The 23,932-nt window shown below is 38.2% G+C and overlaps 1 protein-coding gene across 1 annotated transcript; it reads left to right on the forward strand.

The window, feature by feature from the left end:
• Nucleotides 1–3,295: 3,295 nt before the first annotated feature.
• On the forward strand, nucleotides 3,296–7,253 carry LOC130437840 (chymotrypsin-like protease CTRL-1). The gene is made up of 6 exons (XM_056769475.1): nucleotides 3,296–3,367; nucleotides 3,567–3,587; nucleotides 3,683–3,860; nucleotides 3,941–4,206; nucleotides 5,547–5,689; nucleotides 5,967–7,253. Exons 1-6 carry the CDS (start codon nucleotides 3,307–3,309, stop codon nucleotides 6,315–6,317), a joined length of 1,020 nt encoding a protein of 339 aa, XP_056625453.1. The 5' UTR covers nucleotides 3,296–3,306; the 3' UTR covers nucleotides 6,318–7,253.
• The last annotated feature ends 16,679 nt before the right edge of the window (nucleotides 7,254–23,932 follow it).

Consider the following 23,932-nt stretch of genomic DNA (forward strand, 5'->3'; position numbering starts at 1 on the left):
TGGATTGTTATATAAAACATTTGTTGTTCACATCGGTCCTCTTGTCTTTAGATGCCTGTTATTCAGCATTTCTCAAACACTTGAGGTGAAAGCAGCATTCATGTGTAAAGGTTCTCAAAGCATTCCATTCATATCTAAAAACCAGTTATAATTGTCCCTTCACACAGAACAAACTAAAGACTCTTAAACCATTGCAAGAATGCAAACGTTAATGTTGTTCTTGCCATAGCATTGTAATGAGCTAACACATCACACGCACATCCACTGACTCATCTACAGCTCTGGGTAAATGTGACGTCCAACTTTGGAAAATTGATGTTGTTGCATTTTATGTAAATATATTATTAGAGATGATGTGTTTGGGGTGTAGAGTAAAGAATTTAAGGAGAATATACACATAAGCAGGGGCGGATTCAGACTAAAAAGTAGTCCTTGACTTCTTCACCAGGAGCAGCCCACACTGTTAAAGTAATACCTTATATCTACTCAATAAAATTATGGCAACAGATTATAAGCAATTTTTTGTTCAATACAACTTTTTAGAAAAATCAATTTTATTGATTAAAAGTTATATAATAAAATTGAGTCTATTTAACAAATAATTAAAAACAATAATTAAACTTTAAATATTATTCAGAGAAGGTAGAATTAAGTTAAAAATTATGAAACACAAAAGTCTCTGAGATGAATTTATCTTGGTGAAAAGAAGTCAGAAACACAGAGACATTAAATGAAAGAAGCATACAGAAACACACACATATAACTCCATAAATAAGAATAATAACAAATTAATTCCTTCCCTTCTAACACTGTGACCTAACCAGATGAAGCAAGAAGCCACGACATTTAAAAAAGTGATTTAGCCAAAGGAGCCACTGATGCGGCTTTAAACAGCACAGAAAACATTCTCAAATGATTGATTTTCCTTTAATGCCTAAAATCATTTGGGCATTAAGTAAAGATCATGTTCCATGAAGATTCCATTCCATTCCATTTTCTACCGCTTATCCGAACTACCTCGGGTCACGGGGAGCCTGCGCCTATCTCAGGAGTCATCGGGCATCAAGGCAGGATACACCCTGGATGGAGTGTTCCATGAAGATATTTTGTAAGTTTTTCTTTGATGGGTGCAATACTATTCTGTAAGTACTCAAGATTAATTTAAAATATGCAGAAGTTCTGTGTGATATGACCGCTTTAAAACATCCTGCGTGGATCATATTGAGTGTTGATGTTCATAGTCATCACACAAAACTCGACAAGGGTAACAATCAACAAAAGAAAGCTTCATGATGCAATGCATGCTGGGAATTATCATAGAACAAATCTCATTCATGACTCCCAGCATGCATTGCAGTTGATCTGTTTATCTGAATAAGTTGATTGTCACCATTGTTGATGTCCATGTGTATTATCATTTTTTGTTCTTTTTAAGTAAATTTTCATTACTCATGAGATCATGACTCTCAAGATGAATTAAAATTGTATGTTAACTTTACTATTGCACATATCATGAAAAAGCAAACACCACCACATGCATCAAAACAGGTGAATCAACACAATGAAAGTCGAGATTGAAGATCTCAAATAAAGCAAACACTGATTCCAATAATGGGATCTTTCATTTTTTTACATTAATTGCAGGTGTGAAGGTGAAATTGATTGTGAATTTGTCATCTAAAAATAATACAATTTTTTGCCTGGGATATGACAGTATCATTGCCAGATGTAATTTTTAATTACCAAAAGGACAAATAAATCACATAACTTCTTGTCATTTGTTGGCAGGTAACATTCCCCTGAAGGTCCTGCAAATGTCACATGAATGCCCTACACGGAAGAAAATGATTCTTGAGTTTTAATAAATATTACTCATGCAAATCTGTTCAATTTTACTCACATATATTAGGTAGCAAAGTAAACTACATGCAAACCTCCTGAATCTACTCGATAAAATCAAGGTAGCATTTTCTTCTGTAAGTACCTAAATTTATCAATTATATTTTTGAAGGCCTTGTTTTGTAAAGAAAAATGTGTTAAAACTGTCAGTAATTTTTTAATGAATGCCATAAAACACATCATACCTTATATATAAAGGAAAAAGTGTTTTAGAGAAAATCATGTTTGACGTCTTGACAGCAAGACTATGTGAGAATCACCCGGGCGTTGACGCTCACAAAGCTGTGAAACGAGTTAAAGCAGATTTTTTCCTTCTGTGCTCATACCAACCAGATTAAAAAAATTAAGAACTCTCAATACAGAGCACCCAACAAGAAGAAAAATAAAGAAGGATTTAAAATTGACACCAATGTGATTATTATATCTTTTCAAAGTACAGCGTTTTTCAGTTTTTTAACACTGGTTTGTTTTTTGGTCACCACTTTGCTGAAGAGTGGAGTCTGTGTTTAAGTCAAGGTCAAGCAGTGAGTTATTCATGTCATGCTGCAGTTTTCTTTGTTAAAAAGCACGCAGTAATGCTTAACTGTGTTATTTGTTAATGAATTGCAAACTTTAAGTAATTATCGCTTTCTTTCTGCATGTGAGTGCATATTTGAAATTTATATTTAGAAATATTTGTATTAGTGGAATGAAATTATTGGAGAAACACTTTACCATGAAGTTTTAAGCTACAAAGTTGTTAACAAGATTTCTCCTAAGCTTGTTAAAAAAAACACCTGATGATTTATCAGCCGTGTGCTATAGTTTCAATGATGATCAGAAAGCGTTTTTAAGTGAATAAAAATATGAATTTACACTCAGTGTTTAAAACCGTTTAATGTGTTTTCCCTTCATTTATTTAGACAAAGTAACTAAGCAATTACATTGCATGTCTTATGTTTGTAATGCTTGTGTAGATTCATATTTTAGCAATAATACACAGCTATAGTTACAGTCATGTGGAGAAGTAAATAGAACCAATTGAACAACAAAATAAATAAAAAATCACCTGGTCCATGGCAGGCTGACTTTAAAATGAAGAAAAGACAACATCACATGAACAACAACACATGAAACTGTGTGTTTATTAATGTCACAAAAATGAAAAGCACATGGGTGAAAAGGTACAACGTTTATTATTACAAACTACCCCAATTGATGTGGGCTTTACATATGAATCTTGTTTTATTATAAAGCGAGTAACATCAGTTTTAAGTTTGAAGACGGAAGTTTAAGGTTTGACACAAAATGTTTCAATCATCACTTGTCTCAAAAAGAAAGAAAAGTTGTTGAACTCAGAAGGTGGGGAGGTGTCAGAATACCTGTTTAAAAGCCTGTGGTGCTGTAGATCAAGTCATCAGTCACAACATGACAATGAGCTCGAACACAGTTGTGTGTGTTGCTCTGGCTCTTCTTCTGAGTCTAACAGGTACGCAAACGCTAAAACTAAAATCTCTCTCTCGTATTTTAATTTTCATATTCTAACCCAAAATGCCAAGTGTTAAGTTAAATATCCAGTATTCATATGTAAGTGGTAATATGTAATATGTAATATGTAATATGTAATCCGTCAGTCACACTGTCACACAACATTAACTTTATTTTGAATATCTTTTCTTCTTATACAGGATCTCTTGGTCAGCAAGATGGTGCGTAACTCCATGTGACCGTCTTCACTCAAGATATTTCACACACTTTTGTTCACTTTATTCAAAGCTTTTCATATATTCTTTTCTCTCATCAGTGTGCGGCCAAAACTCACTTAACACCAGGATTATTGGTGGAGGAGATGCCATTGAAGGGTTTTGGCCCTGGCATGTTAGCATTTACAATCTCAGATTTAATGTCATTGTCTGTGGTGGGAGTCTCATCAATAAAGACTGGGTTTTGACTTCAGCAGGTTGCTCTAATTCTATAAATCGGTAAGTGATTTCAAGAAAAATAAAATGTAAGTGTCAAATCATCATACTGCATGTGGATTAAAACTGACTTGTATTTATAGCGCCGGCAGTTCAGACATTATAATCTACTTGGGTCGTCTGAAGCGGTTTGGCCCAAACACACATGAGGTTAATAGAACAATGAGTCGTGTCATCACACATCCTAACTATAACAGCTCTACATCTGACAATGACATAGCACTGCTCCAGCTCTCTTCTTCTGTGGATTTCACTGCTCATATTAAACCAGTCTGTCTGGCTGCTGCTGGTAGTGAGTTTGATGAAGGAATTCAAAGTTGGGTCACAGGATGGGGTGACAATGGTTCAAGTAAGTGATCATTGTCTTAAAATGTCACAAATCCACAAGTCCTGTATAGTAATCTGTCACAACAATTACTATACAGTTGAAAGAAAAAGTATGTGAACCCTTTGGGCTTACTTGGATTTCTTCATGAATTGGTCATAAAATGTGTTCTGATCTTCATCTAAGTCACAACAATAGAGAAACAGTCTGCTTAAACTAATACCGCACAAACATTATACGTTTTCATGTTTTTATTGAACACAACATGTAAACATTCATAGTGCAGCGTGGAAAAGGTATGTGAAACCCTAGTCTAATGACTTCTCCAAGAGCTAATTGGAGCCAGGAGTCAGCCAACCTGGGGTCCAATCAATGTGATGAGATTGGATGTGTTGATTAAAGCTGGCCTGTCCAATAAAAAACACACACCAGTTTTGAGTTTGCTGTTCTGAAGAAGCGTTGTCCGATGTGAACCATGCCTTGCACAAAAGAGCTCTCAGAAGACCTACGATCAAGAATTGTTGACTTACATAAAGCTGGAAAGGGCTACAAAAGTATATCTAAAAGCCTTGATGTCCATGTGTCCACGGTAAGACAGATTGTCTACAAATGGAGAAAGTTCAGCACTGTTGCTACACTCCCTAGGCGTGGTCGTCCTGTAAAGATGACTGCAAGAGCACAGCGCAGAATGCTCAATGAGGTGAAGAAGAATCCTAGAGTGTCAGCTAAACACTTACAGAAATCTCTGGCACATGCTAACATTTTTGTTGACAAATCTACAATAAGGAAAACATTAAACAAGAATGGACTTCATGGGAGGACACCATGGAGGAAGCCACTGCTGTCCAAAAAAAACATTGCAGCACGTTTGAAGTTTGCAAAAGAGCACCTGGATGTTCCACAGCACTACTGGCAAAACATTCTGTGGACAGATGAAACCAAAATTGAGTTGTTTGGAAAGAACACACAACGCTATGTGTGGAGAACAAAAGGCACAGCACACCAACATCAAAACCTCATCCCAACTGTGAAATATGGTGGAGGGGGCATCATGGTTTGGGGCTGCTTTGCTGCCTATTAAACCCAAAGGTTCACATACTTTTTCCACCCTGCACTATGAATGTTTACATGTTGTGTTCAATAAAAACATGAAAACGTATAATGTTTGTGCGGTATTAGTTTAAGCAGACTGTGTTACTCTATTGTTGTGACTTAGATGAAGATCAGAACACATTTTATGACCAATTTATGAAGAAATCCAAGTAAGCCCAAAGGGTTCACATACTTTTTCTTTCAACTGTATTTCAAACAGTGTTATGTGACGTTTGTACTGAATTATATTGTCTCTCTTTCTTATGCTATAGATCAATTGCCAGACACATTACAAGAAGCAGTGATTCCAATCGTCAGCAACTATAATTGTAGTTCTGCCTATAATAATAGAAACAGTATCACAGACAACATGATGTGTGCTGGACTGACAGATGGAGGGAAAAGCTCATGTGAAGTGAGTTATTAATCCTTCATCTTTTATAATCACACTACAGCTCACAGTCTTCTGCAGTAACCTGTAGTTTACCATGTTGATCTAAACCAGAATCTCTTTTACTTTTAAAATGATATTGTTCAGATTCAAAATCTCAGATCTAAATTAGATGAAATTACAAACACACTGCAGCACCAAACCAAAAACTATTTATCTGACATTACACAGATTTAATGTCTATAACAGTTGTTAATAGTTGAGCTGTAAAGGTGTGAATATAATCTGTTTGTCATTGCAGGGTGATTATGGAGGTCCACTGGTCACTAAGCAGAGCTCCAGGTGGATTCAGGCTGGAATTGTATCTGGATTTGGATCTGAACAGTGTGACGGCAGTTTACCGAGTGTGTTCACCAGAGTGTCTAAATATCAAGACTGGATCAACACTCAGATAGTCAACAACCAACCTGGATTTATAACATTCCCTTATTATAATAATAACACTTTTTATCCTACTAGCTCTATTCCTCATATCACTGATGTTCCTGATGTCACTGATGTTCTTGACATCTTCAGTGGAAGCTCACCTGCTCTTCACTTATTTCCCTTTTACCTCACATTCAGCATCATCTCTCTCATCTTCTGTCCATGATTTCAGTATATTTGGTTGTGGTTATTTGACAAAGATTTACATGAACATTAATTCATTTTGCAGACACTGTTATCCAAGTAAGAGATCATTCAACACTTTGTCAACATGTTAATAAGAACTGGTAGTTGACCAGGTCATGTTACTAGAAAGATAAAGTGAGCAAGGGAGAGAATGAACAACATGAAAGACATTTTTTTATAGACCGAGCTTGACAGTCATTGGTTTCACCACAGAGGAACAGAATGAGTGAAGATTTTGTAAGTGATTTGGTGTCTCGTTGTGATGGAACAAACAGGCGTTGCTCAATTGATTAGATTAGATTCAACTTTATTGTCATTACACATATACAAGTACAGTGTAAAGAAATGTAGTTTAGGTCTAACCAGAAGTGCAATTAGCAAGTGCAGGATATACAGTGTGAATAAATACAGAATACAATATTAGGAAAATACTATACAATGGGAATGTACTATGAAAAAATTACAGAGTGAAGATGACGGGAGGAGATGTCGACCTGCAGCAGGGAGTTCAGGTAAAAGGTGATTTTTCTGTTATTGTCCTGAAGGTCAATGATGAGGATTTGAATCTAATGCAAGCGGAAACCAAATTCTCTTTCCTTAAAATAAGTCAAACATTTGTGTTTAGGTATGAAATATGTGTTTCTTTAGATAAAATAATCTGCCATAAATTAAAGGGTGAATGGTAAAAAATATTTTATAGATATAAATATGTACTTTTTAGAATTTGTACACATTTGTGTACTTCACAATATATTGTCATTTGATTTGGGAAATTCTTCACTATCTTTCATCTCTTTGGTTAAAAACATCATTTGAGAGACTTTCTGGTTTATTTAAATTTTAGGCTCCCAGTCCTGAAAACAATATTTTAAATAACAATATTCCTCAAATAAATCTACTTCTATTGAATCCTTTACATCAGTGTACATTGCATTAAGAAAAACTTTCAATAAAAGTATCTTATTGACGTTTATTCTCTTTCATTTTCCTCTAAGTATTATCTTGATTAAATGTCTTCTTATGATGTATGTAAAGCTGCTTCACAACAATGAAAATGGTGAATATACATAAACATACATCAAACATAAACAATTCAATGAAAATAACCTTACCTTGAAAAAATTACGTGTTTACCAGAGGTTTTTACTCTGGTCACAGCACAGAACAGATTTTAACATTTGGTGGTTCAAATACCCATGTGAGATCTCTCTTCAAATTGGTAAAACATTTGTTGTATTTTTAGTGCATAATTTTTCATTGTCAGGTAAATGCCTTTTTCAGTATTCTCACATCCATAACGCTTCATATTCTTCATAAATGGACACATTACATTTAAAATAAAGTAACGAGTTTATGTTCCATGAAGAGACATCGCCTCTCCATTCATTGGGATTATTGCTTATTGATTATTGCATTGGGGTTTTTGCGTATTCCCGGAAGTTATATCAGCAACACTCAACTCGTCCCTGAGATCGCCAAAACACCCGATGCTACGCAACCCACACGGCCGGGCGGAAGTGCTCGCCGGCGGCGTCGAGATCATAAACAAAGGCGGGGGAAGCACGGAGGGCTAAGAGCTAGGCTAAAGCTAACACCACACCGGCTCTCTTTACCCAGCATTTTCCTTGCTAATGGACGATCCTTAGTGAACAAAATGGATGAGATTCGACTTCGAATCATCACCAATAAAAGACTTTTGAACTGCAATGTCATAATCTTCACGGAAACATGGCTACACAGCGGCATCGTCTTCGCTCGGCTCTATCAGTTGAGAGTACAGCGACTTTAGTTCACGCTCTATTTACCTCTCGTGTTGACTACTGAAATTCTCTTCTGTATAGTTTGCCGTCAAAGCTCCTTCATAAATTACAGCTATAATCTTTAAACAGCCTGGCTCCTCCCTACTTAGAAGAACTCCTTCAAAACTATACTCCTACTCGCACTCTCAGATCATCTTTTGTATCTAATCTTGTTCTTCCTCGAAAAAGTAGTGAAAATTTAAATGTTTTTAAATCTTATCTTAAAACATACTTTTTTTAGGCTGGCATTTCTGTGATTTTATTTGTGTGCCTATCCCATGTTTATATCTAGCTTGTATTAATTGTTTTTATTTGGTGACTGTTGTGGGGCGCCTATAAATAAAATGTAGTAGTAGTAGTAGTATTTAATACAATATGCAGTTAGGCCTACAGTGATAATATTTGATCTGTATTTACTTCATACAGACTACAACTAAACATTAGTTATATAGTTATAAAGTTAACTGCATACTAATTGTCTAATTAGGTATTAATAATTATACACTTGGGATCTATTTCTAATAGCTTATGTAAGTAGATTGTTTTATAAAAAAGAACACAAACCCATGTGTCCAAAAAAGGAGCAGTGATCCTTGGGGTTAAATACTGTAATTAGAATTCATAATCAGATATCAGTCTTATATTTTAACAGCTCAAATTTCTAACAGACAGACAAACACTCAGACAGACATTTGATAGATAGATTCTCCTGTCAATATGTGGTTTTACCTGTTGCAATTGAGCCCATTTATAACATAATCAACTCGTCAATTAATCTAGGACATGTCCCAGGACCCTTTAAACTGGCTGTAATTAAGCCTCTTATCAAAAAACCAAATTTAGACCCAAATGAACTTGGAAGCTATAGACCGATTTCAAATCTCCCGTACTTGTCTAAAATACTAGAAAAAGTAGTGTCAACTCAACTGTGTACCTTCTTACAAAATAATGACATGCACGAAAAGTTTCAGTCTGGCATTAGACCGCATCACAGCACTGAAACTGCGCTCGTTAGAATTACAAATGACCTTCTAATTGCATCAGATAAGGGTAACATCTAACTCTTAGTCCTGCTCGATACGTGTTGTCCCTTGGCAACATTATAAGAAAACATGGAATTAGCTTCGACTGTTATGCAGATGATACTCAGCTATATATCTCATAAATACCAGATGATTCCTTCAAGCTGGCAGAGTGCATCGAAGATATAAAACATTGGACGACTAGTAATTTCCTTCATTTTAACTCTAACAAACTGAAATATTACAGAAGTAAACAGAAAATCTCAGATTACAAATTGAAGGCTGCACTGTTACTCCAGCAAATACAGTTAAAGACCTAGGCGTTATATTAGACGGCCACCTGTTATTTAAAAATCACATCTCAAATATCACAAAAACAGCCTTCTTCCACCTTAGAAATGTTTCCAAGTTAAGAAATATTTTAGGTGTTGCTGACGCAGAAAAGCTTATTCATGCATTTGTGACCTCAAGTCTTGACTATTGTAATGCTCTACTTATTTGTTGTCCTGTATCATCAATAAACAAACTAAAGTTAGTTCAGAATGCAGCTACCAGAGTTCTGACCAGGTCAAGAAAATGCGATCACATAACGTCTTGGTTACGTCTGTAACCTGTGACGTTATGTCGAACCTACAAATGGGCTTCGCACTTGAGAACCTATCAACTCTGACTAGCTTTAGAAAGGGCCAATAAAATTGGCGAATGAAATTTGCATGCCGGCCGGGCTCCGCCACGGGATGTCTGTTACAAAAGGAAGCCGGCGTGCCTCATTCATTCACCTTGTGTTCTGAGGAGCATCTCCCGACTGGTGCAGAGGGCGATACGCTTTGTGGCAAAAGGGACAAAAACAGACGTAACCAAGACGTTCCCTTTCTGTCGACCTCTCGACATTGTGTTGAACCGACAGATGAGGTTCCCATGGAAAACGCCACTACACTGTATCGCATCACAATCTCTAGCGGAGCGACGGTGACAGGCCTGGGCGTCTGAAGATGAGTGAATGTCCTTTTGTACCGGACATCCGGAGGCGAAGCCCGGAGGCGAAATTGGCAAATTTCATTTGCCAATTTCATTGGCCTTTTCTAAAAGTATTCAGAGTAGAAAGGTTCTCAAGGGCGAACCCCATCTGTCGGTTCGACACAACGTAGAATGGGAAATCCAGTTTTATCATCGCTTCACTGGTTACCCATTAACTATCGTTTTGATTTGAAAATTCTCTTAATTACATCCAAAGCCGGTTTAGCCCCTACCTGACAGAGCTTCTATCACATTTTAACTCTTCACGCTCTCTAAGATCTCAAAACTTTTTATAACACCTAGAATAACTAAATCTACCAAAGGGGCTCGAGCTTTACAAACTATAAAAAAACACTAAAGTAAATGAACATACATACAAACGTAAAACATGTTCGGGCCCGGTCCTCTCTCGTCGTCGGTCCGGTCGCTCGTTCTCTTATGCTCCCGATCTCCTCCGTGACACGAGACCGGCCTACTCCACTACACTGATACTTTTCGAGGGTCAGACACACTTTCCTAATTTAAATCTAGATTAAAGACACAGCTGATCCACTGATGCATAGTTAATGAACAGCAGCTACGCTTATTATTCTCTTTCTGCCTACGCCTCGGGATGCCCAATTCCGCCAGGTCCATGTGATCGACATATGCCCATCCCCAACTAGAGATCACGCCAGCTACAGCTGCAGACTGTCTGACCATCCCAGCTCCATTTTAGGCAATTCCACCCCCTACCTAAGAGAAATGTGAAAATCTGACCATCCCAGCTCAGACCACTACATCCCCAACCAAGAGACACATTACTTGTCACATTAATGCTGAAGTAACAATACTTGGTGTTTAAGTCTAAACTAACATGTCAACAGTTTGAAGTTATAGCTGCATTCAGTGGCCCTGATTGGAGGTTGCTGGGTGGGTGTTTGTGGGGGGGGGGCTCGTTGGTTGTGGTTGGGGTGATTTAATTGTTGGGGCTGTGTGGGTCCGGTTTGGTCTTGCTTTGTGGTCAATGTCGGACAACAGAGTACAACAGAGGTCAAGTTACAACATGCCAGTACTATTTTCCCTGGTTGTTCCTCTGTTTTTTTGGTGTCGATGGTGGAGTGGGACTGGGTTGAACCTGCACGGTTTTCGGTGAGTGGGACTTTCTGGGTAGCAGAGGGTGGGCTCTCCCTCTTCCTCGTGGGTATTTTATTTATCAGTGGCTTTTGGTCGAGGTCACTGAGTGCAGCTATGACACGTCATAGGGGATCTGGCCCTCCCGGCTGAGCCTGGTTTCTCCCGAGGTTTTTTTCTCCATTAATCAATCATTGGAGTTTGGGTTCCTCGCCACAGCTGGGCAGTGTTGGCTTGCTCACCGGAAGACTGCATTTATTTATTAATTAGATATTATTTATGAGAATAATCTTGCTTGTTCTATAAACACCATGCGCTGTCCTGTGTTTTACCTTAGTGTTTTTCTGTTTTTCCTGTTTGCTCCTGTAAAGCTGCTTTGGAACAATGTACATTGTGAGAAGCGCTATATAGCGCAACATTGGTCCCTCGCCCAAGCAGTGGTTCCAGCATGTTTCAAATCCACCTCCATTGTGCCCATTCCAAAACATTCCAGCCCGACATGCCTGAATGACTACCGCCCTGTAGCACTCACACCCATTGTTATGAAGTGCTTTGAGCGGCTGGTCCTGTCACACCTAAAAGACTCTTTACCATCTGTGAGAATCTGGATTTCGTCCTGTCCTCTACAAATATTGCATCTGTGTTTAATACAAAGTTCATGTATCATATGTATTCATTTGTATTCATTCCTATTAATATTAGCTTCTATTCATATTAGATGTGCCTTTCATTCTTGTTGTTTAACCTCGTTGAAAGTTCTATCATGTCATGCTGTCTTATGTTGATATAAGTATCTGTTGTTCTCCATATCAAGGTTCCTAATGATGCCTATGGATGATTGATTTGTTATTGTAATATTAAATATGTAATCATATCTGATTGTTCAGGAGGAAAGACTAAACAGAAAGTCTGGTGATTTTCCACTGTTTTGGTGGTTTTATATGACGCCTCCTGAGGCAAACTTATAAGTATTAGTCCTAAAATAATAAACTTTGGACTCTGATTGAACAAGCACTTGTGTCTGTGTCAAACTTTGTCTCCTGGATCCAGAAACTCTGTGTGTTCTGTCGACTAGACTCTTCAACCGTAGAATATTGTTAGACAAGGGGACATAAGAAGTTTACATTCTTACAGTTGGGGGCTCGTCTGCGAAAGAGGGGAGACTCTTCTCTCTTAGAACCTAGAGAACAAAGACCTAACAAGCGCACTGACGATCGGTCACAGACATACATTAAAAGGGGTAAGTGTTTTTCTATACAGTTCTTTATGACTTACAGAAATCTAACGCTTACCCTGTAGGATTCTTGTGTGTTTAAATTCATGTTAGTGGGAGTTGAATCTCCCATTGTTGACCAGTGAGGCTGGCGACAGTAATTAGTAAAATAATTATTAACGAATATGAATAGGTTTCAATTCATGTTAGTGGGATTCGACTTCCCATTGTTGTGACAGCGAGGCTGGCGACAGTAATTAATAAAATAATTATTTACGCACAAATATGAATGGTATATACAGTCTTGATCACACTGTAATTTGGGATCGAAGTGTTAGCTTTGAGGTAAAGGCTTTGTTACTCACAAAAAATAAATAAAAATAAATAAAATCTGTTTAATGGTTATTCTAAAAGATAACATTCTTACAGTTAAAATTGAAAAGATTATTGATATCACTGTTACTGCATGTATTGAAATATTGGTGTCAGAAAAGGACGGTGAATGTAATATCCACCTCTGATCACAATATTATACATGCAGCACTGTTGAAACTGTTGGTCGATTGAACACGAGGGTTTTTCTTTGTTTTGTCTGTACTGTACTGTCTTATCACCGCCGGGTTTGAAAGTGTAAGATGGAAAATTCTGTTTCGAGGCCACTGCCGGGTGAAACGCCAGTCGCCTGTATGTACAGAAATAATCAGGGATTTTATACAGATCCAGTATGTCAGCAATCTTGCAGGATGGTTGGAGGGAATAAAACCGAAAATGTTATATTCCCTATCCGAGGGAAGGGTCCTTTTCTGATGAGTGTATGTTATTGGCAAAGGGTATGAGACCCAATATGGGATTATCGATACATGTCTAAAGCTTATGCAGTATGGAAAGACATGAAATTGTTGCGTTTGCAAATCAAAACTGCCCCTTGCCAAACACAGACTTCTCCCTCTGCACCATCACTGTCGATAAAACGAATAGAGATGAAACCGGAAAAATTAATTGATAAACCTAATGTAACTACAAACCCTCAAAATTCAATGGTTTCGGTAAGAGCTGGAAACACGCTAAATGATAGACCGTTGAGAAAAGTTTGCCCTCCCCACAATATCAATTGAAAATGATAAAATCACAAACAGCGATACGGGGGCAAACCCACATGCGTTGTTTGGGAAACTTTTACAGATGTTGAAATCTTTTTTTAGACAGATAAGAGTGTTTCTTGATAAATTTTTAGAGAGTCAACAGGTCTTATCTTTTGAAACAGGCAGCAAGAGACTCAGCTGCTCAATTTTTTGTACTTTTTAAGAAAGCATGGGTTGAAGATTCTAAATTGCCTATGAATAATGATATAAAGCCTCTATTTGTCAATACTCTGTTAAATAACATGAATAATAAACAAGCGCTATTGATCAGAATAACTTGCATGATATGACTTTAGAGAATGCCATGTTTACAGGCTATCTAGGAAAAAGGAACATTGAACTAACAGCTGTAAACCCTAGCCAAAGGAAGAAGTCTGAGGTCATTTGCTTTCATTGCGAAGGAGGGGCCATTACAAACGAGAGTGCAGAGAGTTGCACAAGTTTCGCACACACACACCACAGAGCAGACATGAGAACACCGGTGCTTCATATCCTACTGAGTGGCATTCAAATCAAGCACAGGGATACTTACAGAGAGATGTCGGTTCTAATTTATGTGAGATAACCCTAACATTTTCGAGTAATGTGGAGGCCAATGGTCTTAAACCATTTTTCCACAAATTCACAATTATTACAGGTGCTCCACTTAATCTTTTAGGTCGTGATATGATGCATAAATTAGGCATGGACATTAAGTTTACTGATAACAAGGTTGTTTTTCCTTTCCGTCTAGTTTACAGGCATCCGTCGATCCTCTGCCTACGAGTGGACTGATAAGCGGCTCAAGGGTAACTCCCTCCGGTAGCAGCATATCTATAGGGGCGGACACCATGATTAACCCTTTGTTATGGTCTCAGTTCAGGGATGAAACTGGTTTCATTGACATGGGTCCTCATCGGGCTAAACTTAAAACAAACAAACCTGTCTACATTAAACAATACCCTTTGTCTAAAGATAAGGAACAAGGCATTCAACATGTGATTGAAAACTTTGTCAAGCAGGGTGTCCTCGAACAAACACACTCACCATATAACACACCAATTAATCCTGTTTTGAAAGCGGATGGGAAAACTTGGAGATTAACTCAAGATTTAAGGGCAGTTTATCAGTTAATTATACCACTCGCACCAATTGTGCCTGATGTTTTGACTGTTATGAATTCAGTGCCACATTCGCACAAGTATTTTACAGCAATTGATTTGTGTGCAGCCTTTTTCTCTGTGCCTGTACACCCAGATACTCAGCCTTTGTTAGCATTTACATTTAGAGGGCAGCAATAGTCATGGAAACGCCTTGCTCAGGGCTATGTAGACTCACCCGCTGTCTTTTCTGCAGCAGTGCACAGAACTTTGGCCAAAATGACTGATTTGCCTTCAACAGTGTGTGTGCTTCAGTTTGCAGATGACATACTCGTGTCGGGGGAGACGGAGGAGGACTGTGAAAAAGCATCTATAATTGTTTGCAATGTACTTGCCGAAACAGGTTTTAAAGCCTCGAAAGAGAAACTGCAATGGGTTCAATCCAAGGTAACCTATCTGGGACATGTGTTGATGCAGGGTCTCAGAGCAATATCTACAGATAGGGTCCAGCTGATCAGAAAGGTTGAGTCCCCATGAACAGTACAGGAGCTACAAAGCTTTCTGGGACTAATTAACTATTGTAGACAGTGGATACCTGACTGTGCGATTCACGATAGGCACCTGAGGGGTCTGATAGATCACAAAGCTCCGCCAAACACAGCACTGGAGTGGACTGCGGAAGCAGATGAACATTTCAATGCCTTGAAAGCAGCCATCACAACCGCACCAGCATTGGGCCTGCCGGACTACACCAAGCCTTTTCACTTGCATGTTAGGGAGACAGCGGGGGGGGGGGGGGGGGGGCGCCTTAGGGGTCCTATTGCAACTTCATGGCTCAACATATAGGCCAGTTGCATATCTGTCTGAGAAGTTAGATAACATAGTCACAGGTATGCCAGCATGTCTTCGTGCTGTGGCTGCAGCTGCTCTGATTGTACAGATGGCTGAGAAAACTGTGCTGTCACACCCTTTAATATTATATGCATCCCATCAGGTAGGTGTAATTTTACACAACATGCAAACACAACACATGACAGCACAACGACGCTCAGGTTACGAGGCTACTCTGCTGGCAACAAAAAATCTTAGCATTCAAACTACAGCAAACATTAATCCTGCTTTGCTGGGTATTTTGGGTATGGTAGACATGGCAGATTTTAATGTTGAACATGATTGCATCTTTGAACTGACCACCTCTTACTCTTCTAGGTTCGATCTGTTGGAATCGCCCCTAGAGGGGGGAGAACATATTTATGTTGATTGTTCTTGTTCAAAGCCATCTGACGGGGTCTACCTCTGTGGCTATGCTGTGGTTTCCGAGTCAGGAGAGGTAAAAGAGGCTTTTGCTCTAGATTTCAATTCAGCTCAAGCTGCAGAGTTGATAGCATTAATACGGGCCTGTGAGCTGATGACAGGAAAGAGAGTAACAATTCACACCGATTCTCGGTATGCCTGGAGTGTTCTTCACCATTATGCCAGAATGTGGGAAGCGAGAAGTTTTAAAACTGCTGATGGAAAGCCAATTGCACATGCAAATCTGATAGGACAGGTAACTGGAGCAGTTCAGCTTCCGCTCGAAGTGGCCATAGTAAAGGTCAAGGGTCACGCTTCGGGGGAGGATGAACAGACTATAGGCAACAGAAGGGCTGATGAAGCCGCAAAGGCAGCAGCCCAAGCTCAGATTAAATCACCATTTCATCCCAAAAATGAATCAAAGGTAGCAATGACGGTGCACATAACGAATGTATCTGACATTGATATCAAATTGCTGCAAAGTCAAACAACACAGGGAGACTTAGAGCATTGGAGAAAAAATGTTTGCACTCCTGATAAGGAAGGGATTATAAGAGATGGACAGGGTAGAGTAGCACTACCGAAATTAGGGTTAATTATCCTAATAAGACATTACCATGGGTTATCTCACACCAGTTGTGCAAAAGTAGTTCAAGCAATTAATCAATTGTACTGTATAGCCGATGTTCATAGAACAGCAAAGCTTGTTTTGGATGCATGCTTAACATGTGCTCAGGTAAATCCGCACAAATCAGCTAAGCACGATGCATTGACACATCCGGAAGCTCCTTTTCAACATTTACAAATTGATTTTACGCACATGCGCCAATAGGTAACTTAAAATATCTTTTGGTAATTGTTGATCGATTCTCAAAGTGGCCTGAAGCATTTCCATGCACAAAGGAAGATGCTAAAACAGTGGTAAAAATCTTAACGAAGGAGATTGTGCCCAGGTGGGGCGTACCGGCCAGATTGGAATCGGATAACGGGACGAGTTTTACGTCAAAGGTAACACAGCTCTTAGCAAAAGCGTTGTCTATTGATTGGCATTTTAATATTCCATATCATCCGCAAAGTGCAGCAGTCGTGGAGAGATGTAATCGAACACTGAAAACACGACTAACAAAAGCTGTACTCAATACAGGAAGAAAGTGGCTTGATTTATTGCCCGCAGTCTTGGCAGAAATAAGAATGACCCCATCTTCCACGACAAAATTGTAACCGTTCTAAATACTAATGGGTAGACCATTCCCGACCCCGTGGGTCAAAGACGGGCCGGTACATTTTTCTTTAGGTGATCTGAAGGTGATCCAGGAGGACTATGTGACTTCCCTAGTCGAAAAGTTAAATTCTATATGTGCTGATGTTCTTTGTGCCTTGCTCTTCCCTCAGAGCAGCCTACTCATAACTTTGTTCCAGGACAAAAGGTCTTTGTGAGGAATCTGAAGCCAACAAATGTTGGAGAACCAAAGTACCACGAACCAGCAACTGTGATTGCCGTAACACGGACAGGAGTTCTGACGGACTACCAGCCACAGTGGATAAACGCTTCCAGACTGAAGTTGTGTTCTTCAGGAGAGCAGGCAAGCTCCAATTTAACATAGAATCTCAACAGGGGATTCACCTTACTACACCTCAGGGTGGAGAAAGCACTGACTAAGCTGAGGAAAGAACTACCTTTCATGAGGTGGGGGCCACCCAAAGCAAGAAGATAGGAGGCCCATTGAGCCAACAGTGCTGACTCTGTAGCTTCCCCTGAGGTGCATTGAGGGCCAAATTCTATTCTTAAAAGGAAAAAGGGAAAAATTGTTATCCTAAGCAAATTTCCCATGGAAGTCTTAGATATCAATTCCTATACTGCGTGCACACTTACAGAAGCCCTTATTGTGTTTGGCCCAGATATTCTTAAATTCTTAAATGATTGAACCTAACAGGCCATGGCACCCGTTCAGGCAGCCAGATGGACTGCGTGGAACAACGATTATTCTAATCCTAATAAGTATAATAATCACTGGTATAATCCTAAATTAAGAAGAAAAATTAGAGAGAAATGAACTGCTTACAACAGACATGATTTTAAATGATGATGGTAACTACGAGATGCCAAAACAAATGTCTCTAATAGTACAGATGACTCTGAATATTCAACCACTTAAAAATACGCAAATGCAACTATCCTTTTATTAAAAATGTTGTATTAACCTTTTGATTAACCTTTTGTACTACTCTATATTTATTTGTTCTTTAAAGGGACACAGGACTGCTTGTAAGACCGTTGGTCTGAAAGTGGCCATTGTGAGAATCTGGATTTCGTCCTGTCCTCTACAAATATTGCAACTGTGTTTAATACAAAGTTCATGTATCATATGTATTCATTCCTATTAATTCCTATTAATATTAGCTTCTATTCATATAAGATGTGCCTTTCATTCTTGTTGTTTAACCTCGTTGAAAGTTCTATCATGTCATGCTGTCTTATGTTGATATAAGTATCTGTTGTTCTCCATATCATGGTTCCTAATGATGCCTATGGATGATTGTTTTGTTATTGTAATATTAAATATGTAATCATATCTGATTGTTCAGGAGGAAAGACTAAACAGAAAGTCTGGTGATTTTCCACTGTTTTGGTGGTTTTATATGACGCCTCCTGAGGCAAACTTATAAGTATTAGTCCTAAAATAATAAACTTTGGACTCTGATTGAACAAGCACTTGTGTCTGTGTCAAACTTTGTCTCCAGGCCTGAAACTCTGTGTGTTCCGTCGACTCGACTCTTCAACCGTAGAATATTGTTAGACAAGGGGACATAAGAAGTTTACATTCTTACACCATCCACACTGGATCCATACCAATTTGACTACCGTAGCAACAGGAGCACAGATGATGCGGTGTCCATGGCGCTGCACTCCGTGCTCACGCATCTGGATAATAAGGACACTTATGCACGCATGCTGTTTGTAGACTTCAGCTCTGCATTCAATACCGTCATGCCTTCCAAGCTAATCATCAAACTTGGAAACCTCGGCATCAACAATTCAACCTGGAACTGGATTATGGACTTCCTGACGAACAGGCCTCAGCTTGTTAGGTTAGGCCACATCTGCTCCACCACCATCACCCTCAACACTGGTGTACCACAGGGCTGCGTACTGAGCCCCTTTCTCTACTCCCTTTTCACACTAGACTGCAGACCTGTGAATGGATCTAACTCCTTCATCAAGTTCGCAGACGATACAACAGTGATTGGTCTCATCAGCAACAACGATGAGACTGCTTACAGGCAGGGATGGGCATGTATTTCAAATACAAAATACTTAACCCTTAGCATGCAGAGGGCGGATCGGGGGGTTATCACTTAATATTTGTTTTAATTCAGTCTAAACTTACCATCATGATGATCAGTGTTTCCTTGAGTTAGGCTCTTGACTCTTGATGTTAACATGTCAAGCATATTTAGCCAATCTGTAACTCTATGGATTCAAAGTATATTTGATTGGGCAATGCAAATTAAAATTCAAGCGAATTGTGTTGGTTTGTGAAGAGATCATTATCTCATTTAATTTACATTTAACATCAGAATCGTTTGCTTATTTTGGAAGGACATAGAGTGGTATTATTTTGATGTGGAGAAATAGTTTCATGCAAATTTAAAATTGTGCCACTGAAACTTAGAATCACACAGACATGAAGAATCAATGTATGAATCTCAACAATGGTGAAAAACAACAACAAAAAACGTCATGTTACAATGCATTCTGGGAGTCAAGAATGAGTTTTGAACTAGAATGTTACCCAGCATGCATTGAAGCATGAAGTTTTTTTGTTATTGTTTGTCACCATTGTTGAGATTCATACACTCACTCTTCAAGTCTGTTTGAGTCGCAACGCTCCTAGAGCTTTAGATTAAAAATAATTCCACTTTATATGTTCTTTAAAGATAGCACACAACTCTAATATTATTTACAAATTAAATTAAATGTAGACTACTTCGCCAGCCAACAGCATTGGACTAGAATTTTACTTGCATTGGCAAAGCAAATATACATCTAAAGCATCCAATTACAGAATGGCAATAGAACTTCAACATTTAAACATCTAAAGTCAAGAGACTAACTCAAGGAAACACTGATCACCATGATGGTGAGTTTTAACTAAATTAAACAAATATGAATTGTTAACCCGGCCATGTGGCCCGTACATGTTAAGGGTTAAGTATTTTGTATTTGAAATACATGCCCATCCCTGCTTACAGGGAGGAACTACGGCACCTCGCCACAATGTGCTCTAACAACAACCTGCTCCTTAACACCTCCAAGACAAAAGAGATCATAGTGGACTTCAGGAAGGCGAAAGGAGGCACACACGACCCCATCCACATTAACGGGACGCAGGGATGGGCATGTATTTCAAATACAAAATACTTAACCCTTAACATGCAGAGGGCCGATGGGCGGGTTATCACTTAATATTTGTATTAATTCAGTCGAAACTTACCATCATGATGATCAGTGTTTCCTTGAGTTAGGCTCTTGACTCTTGATGTTAATATGTCAAGCATATTTAGCCAATCTGTATCTCCATGGATTCAAAGTATATTTGATTGGACAATGCAAATTAAAATTCATTTGAATAGTGTTGGCTTGTGAAGAGATCATCATCTCATTTAATTTACATTTATTATCAGAATCGTTTGCTTATCTTGAAATGACATAGTGTTATTATTTTGATGTAGAGAAAAAGTTTCATGCAAATTTAAAATTATGCCACTGAAACTTGGAATGACACAGACATGAAGAATCAATGTATGAATCTCAACAATGGTGAAAAACAACAACAAAAAACGTCATGTTACAATGCATTCTGGGAGTCATAAATGAGTTTTGAACTAGAATGTTACCCAGCATGCATTGAAGCATGAAGTTTTGTTGTTATTGTTTGTCACCATTGTTTAGATTCATACACTCATTCATCAAGTCAGTTTGAGTCGTAATGCTTCTGGAGCTTTAGATTGTATTTGTATTTTAAAAATAATTCAACTTTTTTTGTTCTTTAAAGATAGCAGATAACTCTAATATTATTTACAAGTTAAATGAAATGTGGATTACTTCAACACCCAACAGCATTGGATTAGATTTTTATTCGCATTGGCAAAGCAAATATACATCAAAAGCATCCAATTACAGAATGGCAAAAGAACTTCAACATTAAAACATCTAAAGTCAAGAGACTAACTCAAGGAAACGCTGATCACCATGATGGTGAGTTTCAACTAAATTAAACAAATATGAATCGTTAACCCGGCCATGGGGCCCGTACATGTTAAGGGTTAAGTATTTTGTATTTGAAATACATGCCCATCCCTGACGGGACGGCTGTTGAACGTGTTTCCAGTTTTAAGTTCCTGGGGACCCATATTTCGGAGGACCTGTCCTGGACCACCAACACCTCATGCCTGGTCAAGAAGGCTCACCAGCGTCTCTTCTTTCTGAGGACACTGAAGAAGAACCAACTGTCTTCAACTATCCTGGTGAACTTCTATCGCTGCACGATAGAGAGCATCCTAAACAACTGTGTCACAGTCTGGTACGGGAACTGTTCTGTTGAGCGCAAGGCACTGCAGTGGGTAGTGAAAACAGGCCAGCGCATCACAGGGACTACACTCCCTTCCATTGAGGACATCCAGAAGAAACACTGTCTGCGTCGAGCTCGCAGCATTCTCAAGGATTCCTCTCACCCGGCTCATAGACTGTTTACTCTCCTGCCTTCCGGTAGGCGCTTCAGGTGCCTCCGGACAAGAACCACACAGCAAACTCCCTGGTGTTAAATGTACACCCTTGTGTATATATAAGTCCATACCTACCGGCAGGGATGGGCATGTATTTCAAATACAAAATACTTAACCCTTAACATTCAGAGGGCCGATCGGCGGGTCATCACTTAATATTTGTTTTAATTCAGTCTAAATTTACCATCATGATGATCAGTGTTTCCTTGAGTTAGGCTCTTGACTCTTGATGGTTACATGTCAAGTATATTTAGCCAATCTGTAACTCTAAAGAGTCAGAGTATATTTGATTGGACAATGCAAATTAAAATTCAAGCGAATTGTGTTGTTTTGTGAAGAGATCATCATCTCATTTAATTTACATTTATTATCAGAATCGTTTGCTTATCTTGAAATGACATAGTGTTATTATTTTGATGTAGAGAAATAGTTTCATGCAAATTTAAAATTGTGCCACTGAAACTTAGAATCACACAGACATGAAGAATCAATATATGAATCTCAACAATGGTGAAAAACAACAACAAAAAACGTCATGTTACAATGCATTCTGGGAATCATAAATGAGTTTTGAACTAGGATGTTACCCAGCATGCATTGAAGCATGAAGTTTTGTTGTTATTGTTTGTCACCATGGTTTAGATTCATACACTCATTCTTCAAGTCTGTTTGAGTCGTAATGCTTCTGGTGCTTTATATTGTATTTGCATTTATAAATAATTCCACTTTATATGTTCTTTAAAGAGAGCAGACAACTCTGATATTATTTACAAATTAAATTAAATGTGGACTACTTCACCACCCAACAGCATAGGATTAGATTTTTATTTGCATTGGCAAAGCAAATATACATCAAAGCATCCAGTTACAGAATGGCAAAAGAACTTCATCATTAAAGTGTTTAAAGTCAAGAGACTAACTCAAGGAAACGCTGATCACCATGATGGTGAGTTTCAACTAAATTAAACAAATATCAATTGTTAACCCGGCCATGGTGCCCCTACATGTTAAGGGTTAAGTATTTTGTATTTGAAATACATGCCCATCCCTGCCTACGGGTGTACAAATTTACACTGAAGCAGAGTCATTCTGGTGTGAAATGTTAATTTATTCATGCAGTTAAATAATCAATTGAGTTCACATTACAAGTGATGACTGATCATTAATGATGAACAGCTGCTGTTAACAAACACAATCACTGAAGAAAACATGAAAAAGAGAAGTAGATTTTGAGGTCACCAATATGGAGAATAATGATTCCTTTAGTTAATCTCCTTGCTCCTTGCTAAACTATATGTTTATTTTAATTCTTTCAGTGTTGTCATCTTATTAACACTCATAAGATGTTAAACACAAAGTTTAGCTAAAGTTGTACGTGAGGTAAAATATGTATGTGGTTGATTGTGCAATATGTCTGGAAATTTTGTGTTAGTTTAACACTATTAATGTAAAATGCTGTATATAACACATATATAACACTGCTGCGGTCGAAAATCACTTAAATTATTCTGGAAAAAGAAGTAACATTAATATAGAAACACATCTAGATATCAACATTCATCATCCAAACCTCAATGATGGTGACAAGCTACAGAATTATTAAAATGAACAGATCAACTGCAATGCATTCTGGGAGTCATGGAGGAGTTTTGTACCATGATGTAACACAGAATCCATTGCTACCTAAAGTTAATCTGTTGTTGATTGTCACCATCATTGAGATGCATCAATAGATACTTGAAGTCTGTGAGTTTAAATAATGAAAACATTTTGACCCTTTAAAAATATTTGGGTATTACTATGCAGGTTCAGAATAACTTATCAAAATATTTTAAGTATAACATTTTGGTCCTGTATCATACACCAAAATCACCACTTGTACTCTTTGAACTTTGTTTTCACCGAAGTAAAGACACCAATAAATGAGAATGTTGTTACAGAAGATTCTTTTTATCATTGACAAACAAGGATCAAGAGACCAACTAAAGGAAACACTAAACACTATCAGGGTGACTTCTTATTGTTGATGTTTTCTTCAGTGATTGTGTTTGTTAACAGCAGCTGTTCATCATTAATGATCAATCATCACTTGTAATGTGAACTCAATTGATTAATTAACTGCATGAATAA

Source organism: Triplophysa dalaica, chromosome 2, assembly GCF_015846415.1.
Source record: "Triplophysa dalaica isolate WHDGS20190420 chromosome 2, ASM1584641v1, whole genome shotgun sequence".
Taxonomy (NCBI): Eukaryota; Metazoa; Chordata; class Actinopteri; order Cypriniformes; family Nemacheilidae; genus Triplophysa; species Triplophysa dalaica.

What these genes read in the sequence shown, in the direction of transcription:
- LOC130437840 (XM_056769475.1), top strand. Translation starts at nt 3,307, where the DNA reads ATGACAATGAGCTCGAACACAGTTGTGTGTGTTGCTCTGGCTCTTCTT. An exon ending in TGCTCTAATTCTATAAATCG is followed by an intron (nt 3,861 to 3,940) that starts GTAAGTGATTTC and finishes TTGTATTTATAG; the next exon opens with CGCCGGCAGTTCAGACATTA. An exon ending in ATGGGGTGACAATGGTTCAA is followed by an intron (nt 4,207 to 5,546) that starts GTAAGTGATCAT and finishes CTTATGCTATAG; the next exon opens with ATCAATTGCCAGACACATTA.